This window comes from Giraffa tippelskirchi, chromosome 4 (genome assembly GCF_054371585.1).
Source record: "Giraffa tippelskirchi isolate mGirTip1 chromosome 4, T2T-mGirTip1v1.2.pri, whole genome shotgun sequence".
NCBI lineage: Eukaryota > Metazoa > Chordata > Mammalia > Artiodactyla > Giraffidae > Giraffa > Giraffa tippelskirchi.
Genome location: NC_137278.1, coordinates 3,351,676 through 3,365,231, shown reverse-complemented (window position 1 = coordinate 3,365,231; position 13,556 = coordinate 3,351,676). Strand labels below are relative to the sequence as shown.

The 13,556-nt window shown below is 63.4% G+C and overlaps 1 protein-coding gene across 3 annotated transcripts; it reads left to right on the top strand.

Annotated features, from left to right (window-relative positions):
• Window positions 1-1,360: 1,360 nt before the first annotated feature.
• LHX3 (LIM homeobox 3) lies at window positions 1,361-10,856 on the top strand. 3 transcript variants are annotated; one of them, XM_081590648.1, is made up of 6 exons: window positions 1,361-1,448; window positions 5,794-5,965; window positions 6,555-6,757; window positions 7,497-7,648; window positions 7,749-7,920; window positions 9,375-10,856. In XM_081590648.1, the coding sequence occupies exons 1-6, from the start codon at window positions 1,361-1,363 to the stop codon at window positions 9,791-9,793; spliced, it is 1,206 nt and encodes a 401-aa protein (XP_081446774.1). In that variant the 3' UTR covers window positions 9,794-10,856. The 3 variants fall into 3 exon arrangements, with proteins under 3 accessions (XP_081446774.1, XP_081446773.1, XP_081446775.1); XM_081590647.1 differs by lacking the exon at window positions 1,361-1,448 and adding an exon at window positions 3,333-3,575; XM_081590649.1 differs by lacking the exon at window positions 1,361-1,448 and adding an exon at window positions 4,486-4,492.
• The last annotated feature ends 2,700 nt before the right edge of the window (window positions 10,857-13,556 follow it).

Genomic DNA, 13,556 nt, shown 5'->3' with positions numbered 1-13,556 from the left:
GGGACACACAGGGCAGAGCTGGACCGAGGGAGCGCGGGACACAGCCCCCCTCCCGCGGAGGGGACGAGGCAGAAGGGGACAGGCAGAAGGGGAAAGATAGGACGTCCCTGATAGTTGGGGGACACACAGGGCAGAGCTGGACCGAGGGAGCGCGGGACACAGCCTCCCTCCCGCGGAGGGGACGAGGGGGCGAGTGGAGACTGAGATGCCTGGGAATCCTACTCACGGTACCGCAGGTGCAGCTCAGGGAACCTTGAGGACCCCCAGACCAGAGTGCCCAGCAGCGTGGTTGGCCGCCAAGTGTGCCCCCTACCCTCAGCTTTGCACCTGCTTACTGCCCCCCGGTGCTAAACTGTTTTGACTCTTTCTACCACTTCCCCACACCTTGTACTATGGTGGAGAGGTCTCCAGTGGTCAGTGTAGCTTGGGGGAGTCCTCCTGGCTAAAGTTTCTGTGAATTCACCTTTCCAGCTGGGCACCAGGCACAGTTGGGGGAGGTGGGCGGCTGCGCCTCCTTCAGCACCAGGGACAGTGGCCCCCCCCAACTAGAGGGCCTGGTCAGCCCCCTGGTGTGCCAATCGGACAAGGCCTTGAGTGACCAGCGGGCATTGTGCCCCCCAGCCCGGGTCTGTGTGGTGCTTGTGCCAATGTATGTGTATCATCTGGTAACCCCTGTCACCGGGGGTCTTGGCTATCTCTGCCCTTGGGTCCTTCTGAGTAGTTTCTGTTGGGGGTGCCCTTCCTCAGGCTGCCCCAGAGAAGTGGGAGGTGGCCACGGCCTGAGCTGAGACCTAGGGGCATTGCATGCTGGGGAGGTCGTGAGTGCAGAAACTTCCTCAGGTCCAAACCAACCGTTGAACAGGGCAGTACCTGGAGCCAGAGCCTCAGCAGGAGCCTGAACTGGAGGCCGATGGGGGCCTGAGGGCCGGCGGCCTGGACGATGCTTCCCGGAGGCCGCAAGCGGGAAAGAGCAGAATCTACAGGGTGGAGCACCCGCTTGGGGCGAATCCTCGGCCTCAAGGCAGGCCTGGAGCTCAGGGCAGAGCTGGCCAAGGCTGCCTCTCAGGGATGGGCGAGGATGGGGCGGGCGGAGGGCCCAGGGACCTGGGAAGGTGGGGCGCGGGCGGCAGGACGTGAAGGGAGGGCGGGCAGGAGGAGCTGAGGGCGGCTGGGGCGGCGGGGGAGGTGGGCGGCCGCGCCTCCTTCAGCACGGCGGACAGCGCCCGGCCCAGCGGCTCGCGTGTCTGACCACGTTGCGCGCACCGGGACGCGGGGAGGGCCCAGCCTTCCCGGGGGTCGCAGAGGAAGAGGAAAGAGCGTTGCCCGGGCCGCTTGGGTCCGGCCTGGCCCTGAGGCCGCGATGCTCCTGGAAACGGATCTCGAGGGCGACCGAGATCGGCCCCGGGCCCCCGCAACCGCCGGCCTCTGCACCTTCGGCAGGACCAGGGGTAAGAGCCCTGCATGTCCTCCTGCAGTCTCCAGACTGGGCAGGAAGACCCAGAGGGGAAAGCGGCACGGATGGGCAGAGGCGAGCGGAGGGACTGGGGGAAGGAAGGCGTGCAGCACGCTAAGGGCAGGGTGGAAAGAGTCTGGAGGGGCCTCTGGTGGGGCCTGAGATGGGAACCTGGCCGAAGCTGGCAGACCCCCGAGTGAGTGGAAGGCCTGGAGCCCCCCTGTGATGGCCTGGGAAGCATGGACCTGCGCTGAAGGGTCCGCAGCTTTTCACAAAGCGCCTGGAGGATAGAAGGGACTTCGCACGCATGTCCAGTGGGGAGGGAATGGGGCAGAGAAAGTGCTGCCAAGAAAATCTGGAGACCCCACGCCTCTCAGCTCCCACACAGCGCAGTCCTGCCCCCACTAGCCGGCCCAAGTGCACAGCGCCACCTCTCAGCTCCCGCACAGCGCAGTCCTGCCCCCACTAGCCGGCCCAAGTGCACAGCGCCGAGAGCCCTGGGTCGGGTCTCCTGCCCGAATTGCACTCCCCAAGGGCCATTTGGTCACAAGGACGCTGGGAAATAATGGAGGCATTGTTGGCCAGTCGGCCAGATGCCGAGCGCGTAGGCCCGCCCGCCCCTTCCCCAGTCAGACCACACATGGCCCCTTCTCAGGCAGGCCCCCACAGCAGCTGACACTCAACGGCCGACACCCCTGTGCACCCAACACCCACTCAGCTACGCGGCTTGGACACCCTTGTCCTGTCCTGGGGAATGAACGTGGCACAAAGTGAAGGGGCGCCTGCACTTGCCTGCACAGGCCTTTGCTCAGACTGAGACATGGGGTCTGCTCGGAGTTCAGAGGGGGCTGTGTTTCTCCTGCCCAGGTCCTTCCATGCCGGCCTCCAAGTCAAGTGTACAGACCAGGCCACTGGAGGCCAGGCAGAGGCAGGGCGACTATGGGGCATCACTGAGGGGCTCCCAGGTGGAATCTCCTGGAGGGTGGTACCAACCCCTAGTCCCCCAACACTTTCTGGGGGCCTCCTGCTCCCGCCATGCTCTGTACCGCCAGGACCCACACTGCTGTGTGCTGACTGTGGGTGACGCAGGGGTTTGGCCTGGCCTGTGGTGGGCACCCTCCGGGGTAGGTGTGTCTCTACATGCAAGGGTGGTGGGTTCCTGCAAGCTCACCTGTTTGGACTGGGGGAGAGGGACAGAATATGGGAAAACCGGGCACCAGGGCTTCCTCCCGTGCTAGCAGGGGTGGAGGGAAGAGAGTGGATCCCGGCGTTCCCAGCTCCGTCCTTCCTGACCTGGTGTCTTGACTGCATCATGGAGTCCGAGCCGAGGACACTGGGTTCCCTCTCCCTGCTTCCCTGTGCCCACTTCTGGGCTGCAGTGCCCAGGATGGGGCCCAGAAGCTGCTCAGAGCAGGAAGGTCTGAGGTTGGGTCCGCTCCTGGAGGCTTCCCTGTGAGCCCGTGGGCGCCACACTCACCCTCTCTGGGTCTTGGGTCTCGCGCGTGCCACCAGGCACTGTGACCAAGCCTCCCAGCTCGGAACCTCTCGGGCCGGAGCCTCAGCGGCAGTAGGATCCAGCTCCCTCCCTGACCGGCAGGCTACCCGCGGGCTTTCGCGCCGGAGCCCAGGCCTCAGCCCGGAGCCGGCGCCGGGGCAGAAAGCTTCGGAGCCTGGTCAAGCGCCCTCGGGCAGCGCTGACACGGCTGCTCCCCTGCCCGTCCCCATCCCTGGGCCGGGCACTCGGGGCGGTTTCTCCGCACCGCAGTTCTCCTGGCAAAGGCGCGCAGAGTCCGCGGACGCCAGCGGCGCGTCTCCGCGACCCCGGCCCCGCCCCGCGCCGCGGCCCCGCCCCCCGCCGCTCCGCCTCCGCGCGGCCCTAGGCTCCGGGCCCCTGGGCGGCCCGCGGGCGCAGCGCCCAGCAGCGCCGGGTGTCGCGCAGACGCCGGCCCGGGGCCATTGAGGCCGTGGTCTCGCCGAGCCCCCGGAAAGTTCAGGACCGGAGAGCCTCGGCGGCGAGCGGCGGGACCCATGGAGGCGCGCGGGGAGCTGGTCCCGGGCCGGGAGTCGGCGGGCGGCGACCTGCTGCTGGCTCTGCTGGCGCGGAGGGAAGACCTGCGCCGAGGTGGGTGCCCCGGCCGAGCGGCAGCACCCGGGAGGGCGGACCCCGTGGAGACTCAGCGATCCTCGCTCCCTTCCCAGCCCGGCCACGGAGGCGGCGGGAGCCGGGGAGAGCGGGCGGGAGTGGGCGTGAGGGCCCCCGCACAGCGCGTCCCTACCTGAGCATCCCGGCAGCGGGCTCGCCTCTGGGCCCCTGGAGCTGTGTCGTCGGGCGTTTCGTCGCGGCGCTGGTGCCGCCCAGGCTGGGGCCCCTCTGGGTCTCAGGACTGGTTTGGGAAATACTCTTCCTTTAGGGAGAGTGTGCAGAGAGCAAACATGTGTCCCAGTGTCGATAGGGTAGGAGAATCTCCATGAAGGCTGCCTGCACCCAGACCCTCCACACTTTCCGGGCGAAGAGTCAGACACAAGGGCCAGCATGGAGCTGGACCCCGGCGGCTGAACTCCCTTAGCTGGGGTCTTGGTGTCTGCATTCACATGCACCTGCTCCATTGGCAGGGCTGGTCCTCTTACAGGAAAACCCCCAGCTCACCCCCAGCGCCTTGGCTTCCCCGTGAACTGGGATGGTTCTCCACGAGCTTCCAAGCAGGCGGGACCGCACGATGGAGATGGAGCTGGCCCTGGAAGGGTGGGCAGTGGCGGGGTGGGAGCAGGTGGGAAAGGGGTTACACCAGGCTGTGGGGGTCTCCTCCGTCTCATACTTCTTTATTTATTTATTTTCCGACGGTTCCTGGGAGGGGTGTCCACGGGGGCTGGGAGGAAGGGGTGGGAGGGCGGAGAGACAGGAAGGGAGGGGCGCGGGCTCTGCGTGAAACGTCTCAAGAGAGCCGGTGGGGATCCAGCCGGCAGGCAAGCGCAAGGCTGTGCTGGGCCCGCCAGCGCCGAGGGTAGGAGACCCCGCCAAGGCAGGAGTCGCCATGCAGCGTAAGGCCCGGGTCACCAGGGCTTCGCGAAAGCGCGAGGGGCGCGGCGGGAGAGGCTTTTGCTCGACGCGGGGTTCCCCGGGTAGCGCGTTCCGGGAGCTGTCCGGGCCGCGGTGCTGAATCTGCGCCGCGCGGGCCTGTCCAGCCACCAGCTCTTGAGACGGGTGTCCTCGCCCGCCGCCCTGCCATCGCCGCCCGGGGCTGGGGGGGGGGGGCAGGGCAGGCAGCAGATCCCCAGGCTCCGCACCTAGGGCCGCGGTTTTGCCCGACGCGGGACCCCATCCTTCGTGGTGCCGGGGCTGTAGGAAGGAGGTTGATTCCGTTTCTCTCAGCATGTGGCAAAGGGAGGTCCCTCGCTGGCCCTTTCACCGGCTGCCAGGCCGGCCTGGGGCTGGCGGGGGTCCACTGTCAGCGAGGTGGGTGTGCTGAGGTGGTGATATATTTGAGTAGGTTCCAGCTCCTGCTCGCGGCTCTCTGCCCTCCGGAGAGCTTTTCCGAAATTAACAGGTAGACCTCACGCCCTGAACACCCTGCAAAGCACCCCCATGGACCTGTGGCTCTCAAAAGCAGACCCTGCATTTTTGCAGCCTGGTTCCCCCAGAGGCCTGCAGTCCCAGGGGAACAGAACACAAGTGTCTCTGTGGGGAAGGCAAACTGCCTACTGTGTGCTCGGGCATCCATGTTTGAGCAAGAGGACAGAGCGTCCATATGTCCAGTCTATGCACAAATACCCCCAGGGCCTCCCAAAGACAGGCAGGGCATCAGTGTTCATTTTGGTAGCTTGGGGACAGGGCCATGGGGCTGGGCAGCCACACCCGCCACAAGTCTGCTAGCTGCCATGGCGCCTGATTGTGCGAGGAATGACGGCCATTGGGTGGTGGATGCCCCATGGCCCACGTGTGCGGGCCTCTGGTGATGGTAAGGACACGGTTTCCAGTCCAGCCTCTGAGAGCGCCCCGGTGGCGAGGGTTTCGTTTGAGGTCAACGTGCGTCCTTCATGCACTGGAAATGTTTTGCAGTTGAGGATATCTGAACAGGTGGCCTGAGTACCTTCCTGCCCCCAGGCACGTTTCTAAGCCTAGCTTCAGTTGTCCTGGACTTCCGCTGCGGGCCAGGCACGGACTTCGGAGCCACACTCTCCCTGAACTCTCCCTGAGCTGGGCGGCCACTCAAGCCGGCCGGGGACGAGGGTGTGCCGAGAAGGGGGCCTCCTGGCAGCCTGGTCCTGGGAGCTGGGTGGGATGGGGAGGCCTCCGGCTCTGTGCGGTGGCCCTGACCGCGGTGGCTCCTCCCCGCCTGCAGAGATCCCGCTGTGTGCTGGTTGCGACCAGCACATCCTGGATCGCTTCATCCTCAAAGCTCTGGACCGCCACTGGCACAGCAAGTGCCTCAAGTGCACCGACTGTCACACGCCGCTGGCCGAGCGCTGCTTCAGCCGTGGGGAGAGCGTGTACTGCAAGGACGACTTCTTCAAGTGAGCCCGCCAGCTGCCTGGGAGGGAAGGGTGGAGCACCCAGGGGGACCCCCTGGGCCCCCACCGTAACCAAGTCTGGAGCCCTGAAAACCTCCATCCCCAGACCCTCCTGTTCCCCAAACAGGACACCCTCGGGGCCTCTCTGTTGGTGGCTGGGCTGGCCCACTAACAATCTTTTAAAGTAATTAATTTTGTGAATCATTGAAGCACTCCTTAAAAAGATAACCCCAAGTTTGTAAAACTCTATTGGGTGCACTTCCTCTTCGTTTTGGTCTTGTATTCGTGCTTAATGGTGGGGATGGGGCTCCTACCCAGCAGAGGCCTCACGGATTTGCAGGGCGGCCCCAGTGGCTGGGGCCCTGCCCCTCCGAATTCATCTTCCCCCTCCGGGCACAGAGGACAGCTGTGTGCCCCAGGGCCTCCGGATCTCCTCCTCGGTAGTCCCTGCAGGTAGTCTCTGCGACCAGGGGCAGGACCGGGGAAGCCTTCCTCCAGGAACCGCCCAGTGCGCACCGCGTTAGCGGTTCTCCGACCCGCTCCGGGCGAAGGAGCGGCTGCCTCTCTGAGCCGCGCCCTGTGCGTCCCGCAGGCGCTTCGGGACCAAGTGCGCCGCGTGCCAGCTGGGCATCCCGCCCACGCAGGTGGTGCGCCGCGCCCAGGACTTCGTGTACCACCTGCACTGCTTCGCCTGCGTCGTGTGCAAGCGGCAGCTGGCCACGGGCGACGAGTTCTATCTCATGGAGGACAGCCGGCTCGTGTGCAAGGCAGACTACGAGACAGCCAAGCAGCGAGGTCAGTGGGAGGGGGCGACGGTCACAGGGCTCGGCCTGGGCACGGCCCACCCGCCCCTTTCCTCCCCGGCAAAGCGGGGCTAAGGCCTGTCCGGGTCGGGTGTGGAGGGATCCTTCCCTCCAGCGCCTCGGGCGAAGCACTCCCTAAACGGCGAGAACTTAGGCGTCTTTTCTCTCGGCGGGGGCGTGGCGGGCGCCCCCGCCTTCAGGCCCGGAAGCCCGGGCCTGGCGGGGACAGTTAGCAGACTTGCTCTAGGGAAGCCGGGTCTGGGGTCTTAGCAGCCGCCTCCCTCCCGAGCGCAGGGCGATTGGCCTGAATTACGTGGATTAGCTCTGCGGGTCTGAATTATCGTCCTAAATCCTTGACCGTGAAGATTCGACCCTACCCGCACCCTTAGAACAAAGAGGAGCGAGGGAGGGTTAGGGGCGGGCAGCGTTTGTCAGCGGGGGGTCCGAGGCTGGAGGCGCCTGCCCCCGGATCCAGGGCGGCTGGGTCCCTAAAGAAGACCGCCGCAGGGCCGCCCCTGGCTGGGCCGTGGCACCGCCCGGCGCGTTTCCTCCATCGCTCCCGGAACCCGCGTCCCGCAAAACCCTCCGACCTTCCCGCCGCGGCGGCGAGGCGGGCGGTCGCAGCGGCGGCGGCGGCACCTCAGGTCCCGACGTGCGCGCGCCCCGAGGGAGGTGGGAGCGCCGAGCGGCCAGAGGAGCAGGCCCAGCCTCATGCCTCCCCCGCGGTACAGAGGCCGAGGCCACGGCCAAGAGGCCGCGCACGACTATCACAGCCAAGCAGCTGGAGACCCTGAAGAGCGCCTACAACACTTCGCCGAAGCCTGCGCGCCACGTGCGGGAGCAACTCTCCTCCGAGACCGGCCTGGACATGCGCGTCGTGCAGGTCAGCGCCCCGGCGCCCCCGCGCGCCCTGCGAGCTGCTGGCAAACAAGGGCCACCCCGGGTCCCAGAGCGGCAGACACTCATCTGCCCCCACCCCCCAGGTGTGGTTCCAGAATCGCCGGGCCAAGGAAAAGAGGCTCAAGAAGGACGCGGGCCGGCAGCGCTGGGGTCAGTATTTCCGAAACATGAAGCGCGCCCGAGGCGGCTCAAAGTCGGACAAGGACAGCGTCCAGGAGGAGGGGCAGGACAGCGACGCGGAGGTCTCCTTCACCGGTATGGGCGGAGTCGGGAAGAGCGTTGGGTTGATTGACTGCCAGAGCCTAGGAATCAACATCCTGGGTCCTAGTCTCTTTATAGACCCTGGCGCCCATCCCCAAGCCCTGTGGTTTGGCCACTCAGGACCACTGCCCTTATTCTGGAAGGGGACAGAAACCCTGTGACCCGCAGGCATGTCCCTCCGCAGGCTTTGTCCTGGAGGGAGGGTCTGACCATACCTACTCCCCCGCCCCCACCCAGGGCACTTGGCACTTACAGTGATTTTTTAGGATGACAGCAGCACAGTTTTGGGATGATGAAAGGTCCTAGCTTCTTAGAGCTGGAGGAGGGTCCACCCTCATCTCTGGAACCCAATTACCTCCTTTTTCCAAAGCAGGGAGAACCCCTCTCCCTGCCCTGCCACCAGCCAGCTCTTAATGTCCATCCTCAGAGAGTTTGTGAAAGGGATTCTTTGGTTGCATTGTGACCTTAGGCTACTCACCTAGCCTCTCTGAGCCTCAATTAACTTGTCTGCTAAATTTGGCTCATTTTAGGGACACACCAAAACTCTAATGTTCATTGTGTCTGTGTCAGTTTGTAACTGACCGTCCTATTTCTCATCATGCTGGGAAGGAGCTCCATGAAACCCTCAGGTGCCCTGCAAATACTAGATTCAAATATGTACTTTAAAAGTAACTGCATGTGAATCTGTAATGGCTTAAAAGTGAAAAAATTTTAAAAACATACAGGAATCATAGTTAGGCTCATGACATTGTATGTTAAATTTTAATACTGTTGGCACCTGCTTGAACATTTATTTTGAGCCGCCAAGTGATAATTATTTTTTGTGCAGAACTTGAAGTTTCTGTTGCCATCTTGATTTACTAGGATATTCTAGATTGTAAATAATTAAATACTTCTAACACGTTTTAATGGAGAAGGCAATGGCACCCCACTCCAGTACTCTTGCCTGGAAAATCCCATGGATGGAGGAGCCTGGTAGGCTACAGTCCATGGGGTCGCTAAGAGTCAGACACGACTGAGCGACTTCACTTTCATTTTTCCCTTTCATGCACTGGAGAAGGGAATGGCAACCCACTCCAGTATTCTTGCCTGGAAAATCCCATGGATGGAGGAGCCTGGTGAGCTGCCGTCCATGGCTTCGCACAGAGTCGGACACGACTGAAGCGACTTAGCAGCAGTAGCAGCAGCAGCTAAACTGGGAAGCCTTGGGATCATACTGGATCCCTGGGCGCCGACTGGACAGTTCTTGGCCCTGATCCCAGTAGGGGAGCCCACAGTTGCACAGGAATTAGGTGGGATGGAGCTGAACAAACTCAAGGGTGAAAGGGTGAGAGATGTGGGCTGAGCTGTCCTGGGAGGTGGGGCACGTCACCCCTGCAGAAGGCACTGAGGGGAACCAGAGGTGGCAGCAGGTGGGCACTGAGCAATGCCCTCTGCTTCCACTGCAGACGAGCCAGCCGTGGCCGACATGGGCCCTGCCAATGGCCTCTACGGCAGCCTGGGAGAGCCTGCCCCGGCCTTGGGCCGGCCCTCGGGGGCCCCGGGCAGCTTCCCGCTGGAGCACGGAGGCCTGGCCGGCCCAGAGCAGTACAGAGAGCTGCGCCCCGGCAGCCCCTACGGCATCCCCCCCTCGCCTGCCGCCCTGCAGAGCCTCCCTGGCCCCCAGCCCCTCCTCTCCAGCTTGGTGTACCCCGATGCCGGCTTGGGGCTCGTGCCCACGGGAGCCCCAGGTGGGCCCCCACCCATGAGAGTGCTGGCAGGGAACGGACCCAGCTCCGACCTTTCCACCGGGAGCAGCGGGGGCTACCCCGACTTCCCTGCCAGCCCCGCCTCCTGGCTGGACGAGGTGGACCACGCTCAGTTCTGACTGAGTCCCCGAGCCCTCGAGCCCCGGACGTGAGGAGTCTGGGCAGCAGCTCTCCTGCCTGAAGCACGGACTTCTGCAGGACACAGTGCCGCGGGGAACAGGATGCAGACTCAGGAGGGCTCATTTCTGGGCATGCTCCCTCTCACCCAGGCAGAGGGACTCTCCCGGTTTGGGTCTGAGAGGCTGCTGCCTGAACTGGAGGCCGCTTGGCAAGCCTGATTTTGTAAACAGATTGTTCCCTTTATGGACCAATTAACCGAGTGCTTGCAGCCGTTTCCAGACAGGAAATGTCACCCCGGGGAGGCCAGGCCTTCGCTCCGCTCAGGGGCCTCTGCCCAGACCAGCACAGCCCTCAGGCTGGAAGATGCTTTAATTTCTAAAATTAAAAATAATACTAATTGTGCTTTTGTTTCCCAGGTTCCATATGTCTGAGTTCTCTAGCCCCCTGCTCCCCCCACCCCGAACCCCCTCTTTAGGTCAGAGATCAGTTGGGCTGTCCGTCCAGGCAGGAGGTGGCTGTGGGGAGGCCATGCCCGTGAACTTCCTCATCCTCCCTGCGGCCAATCCCTGTCTTCCCTCCCCACCCCTCCCCTGGGGCCATTGGCTCTAGATCTTTCATCCTCTGGACCCCACTATCCTGGGGGGAGAGGCGGCCTCTTGAAACCCTTAAGGAGCTTCCTCCAGTCCAGACTAGGTTTTCGTCCCTGCCCCACCCCCACCCCGTCACAGCTGCCCGCAGGTCCTCAGAGCTCAGGCCCAGCCCAGCCCACTGCTTTCCAGTGCCAAACAGCCTCCAGCTCCCATTCTCCCCGTGGGCTCCGACTGCCCACGGACTGGACGCCCCACAGGCAAAGGAAGGCTGGGGCAGGGGCTCCTCCGAGCTGATGCTCCCGCCAGATGTTTCTGCCGCGGGCTGCCGCAGACACAAAGGCTGGCCGCGCATGGAGTCAAGTTATCCCTCAAGCCTGCACCCCAGCGACCTGTTGTTTCTGTGACGGTCCCGTCTTTTATTTATTCTCTGACCATCGGTTCTCTCCCAGACTTCAATAAATTCGTCAGTTACAGTCGTTGGAAGGCCTGTGTGTTCAGTGAGAATCGGGGGTGGGGGCGGAGAGGGTGCTGGGGAGGGGGGCAGTTCTCTGAAAGCTGGAAGCCCCGTTGGAGTAGCTATTGGCTTCTTGCCAGGGACGACACCTGGTGTGAATCGGGGCCCCTTTGTCCCGAGATCTCCGCCAGGCTTCCCAGCACCAAGCACCGGACCACCGGACCACCGGACGGAGACTCAGGAGAACAGACGGTCCAACCGTGGGTGGAGGGGCTGGGCCTTCCCACTCTGTCCCTGGGAGAGGCAGGCGCTGGGGTGGCCAGGTGACAGGACCAAGCAAAACGTGGAGCAGGCCTCAGCAGGGGGAGGGGGACTGCAGGAGTCAACTAGTCTGGAGATTCAAGGAACGCGGTCACTGGGGGCTCTGCAACAAGGATTCCAGTCCCAGCGACCTGCTAACTCGCTGTGAGATGCTGAGCAAGGGACCTGGCAAGGAGGAGGGGAGCTCCCCAGATATCCCCCCTCCCTCCCCAACCACCAGGCAGCCCAAGGGGCTTTGGTCAAGCCACCCGCCCCCAGTCCCACCCACCCCAGCAGGGTCAGCTCCATCACCAGCACCCGCTGTTGCCCGGGACCCAGAGCATGCCCCCTCCCCAAGAATGTTGCTGGCAGCTGCCAGGAGGAGTGTCAAGGAATGGGGGAGGCTCTCAGGAGGAAATTCTGATGGGAGAAATGGCCCCATCACCCTTCAGTCTGAGGGAGCGCCCAGGGAAGAGCCTGGCTGAGCGGAAGTGGGGGTGGGTGGTGCTTCAGCTTCGGGGGAACCCGGGTGAGCAGAGGCCTAGTGGCTGGAAGTGAGAGGTGCCTTAGGCTGGCCTGGGGGTTGGTGGTCAGAGATCTCGGCCTCCCAGGGGTGTGGCCGAGCCACACGTGGGGCGCGGTCCTGGAGGGAACCACTTTGGACTCTGTCCTGCAAGGGGCGCCCTCGAGTGGAAGGAAGGCAGCCTGTCTGGGTGGGATTCGGGGTTTGGGGAGGGGGGCCTGGCGGAGGCGGGATGGACTCCGCGGCTGCCGGCAGTCCGAGGGGAGTATAAATCCTCCAATCACTGCGGCCCTCCGCCCCAGCCTGTCGAACTCCCCCAGGCCGCCTGGGACCTTTCAGGCGCTGACAGGTTAATAAAGTGCCAAGTGTGCCCGAGGGACCCTCCGCCTGTTCGCGGGCTCCCAGCTGGCGGCGTGTCCGGGCGGCAACTGGGCCCCAGAGCCCAGTCCTAGGGGGGTGGGGGGAGAGTCGACCCCGCCGGGGCGGCACCCCGAGTCCCGGCCCGGCCTGTCAGGGCGAGCACTCAGCTGAGCGGGGCTCGCGGTCAGCCAGGCAGTGGACAGTGGTTGTGTGCACACCTCGCGGGTCTGTCTCCCCACTTGGGCGGAGCGCCTGCCCCCGGGTCACTCCCTTGCCGCGGGCCCCGCAAGAACAGACACGCGGGCTCCCAGGTCCAGGCCCAGCTCAGCCTGGGGACGTGACCCTGGACTGGGGTGGTGGGGGCCAAAGCCCGAACCCGAGGCCCAGTGAGGAGGCGGGCGGGGCCGATCTCAGGCCGGGAGGACCTCGGGAGGTCCGCAGAGGAAGGTGGACACCCATCTTACGGGCCCCTGCGGGGGTCACCTGGAGACCACGACGACTTATTTCCCACGATGGACCCTGTTAACAGAGCGGGGCATCTAGAGGCGTGTGGGTGTTAGTGCAGGACGCGGATTCCCGGCGCCCGGTCTCCCGGCGGATGCAGGCGGTGGGCGCCCAGCTCAGAGTCCAGGGGCGCGCCCACGAGGGGTTCCCAGCCCATTCGGCTCCCGGCGCCAGGGCCCTGCGAAGCGGGTGGGCGCAGGGTCTGGAGCGGGACCTGGGGGGCTGGGTGGGGCTGCCTTCCGGAGGCTGGAGCGGGGGCGGCGCTGCGTCCGCCCCGGACACCCTCCGAATTGCGGCCAGGCGGGGTGCGAGGCAGGCTCGGGGTGGGAGGCATCCTGGCGGGGAGGCGGGGCACACCTGAGCATTTTTTTCCTGAGGGGCTAGGGCTTGTTCACTTTTTAAAAACAGTAACCTCTGTATCATAATACTTAGAACTTGAAATTTTAACATAAGCGGAATATTCATCTTGACCGTGTTATCACAGTCTTTTCATCTTTGAACCCGACGATTGCATACATTATCAAAGGTGAATACCTGAATGATGAAAACAATTTCGACCAGTATGTAAAACGACTTCTTTCCTTTTAAATATAAAATTTGCTCAGGGCAGGTGAAAGCTCCGGAATCAGAGACACCCCTCCCTTCCCCACTCCCTCCTGGAGACCTGGGGACCCACCCGCTTTTCTTCCGCCTGCAGATCGGCAGGGGTGTGTCTTGGGGACTGGCCCCCGCCTGGAGCAGGAGGGGGTTGGGGACCCAAATCCCAGGAGCTTGCCTAGTTGAGTAGCAAAACGATAAATCAGTGGGTTTTCAAAGGACTCAGTCGGGAGCTCTGAATCCCAGGGGCTGTAATGATCAATTCTTTAAGCCCATAATTGTTCAAATTACTCTGAGCAACATAAAACATTAATTTTAAGAAATTTAATAGAAAAAAGCTCTTCAAACCCGCAACGAGATAAATGACACCCAGCATTCCGACCTTTTTCCATACCTTGGTGACATTGAATAATCTGAAAGGTATTTACATTTTC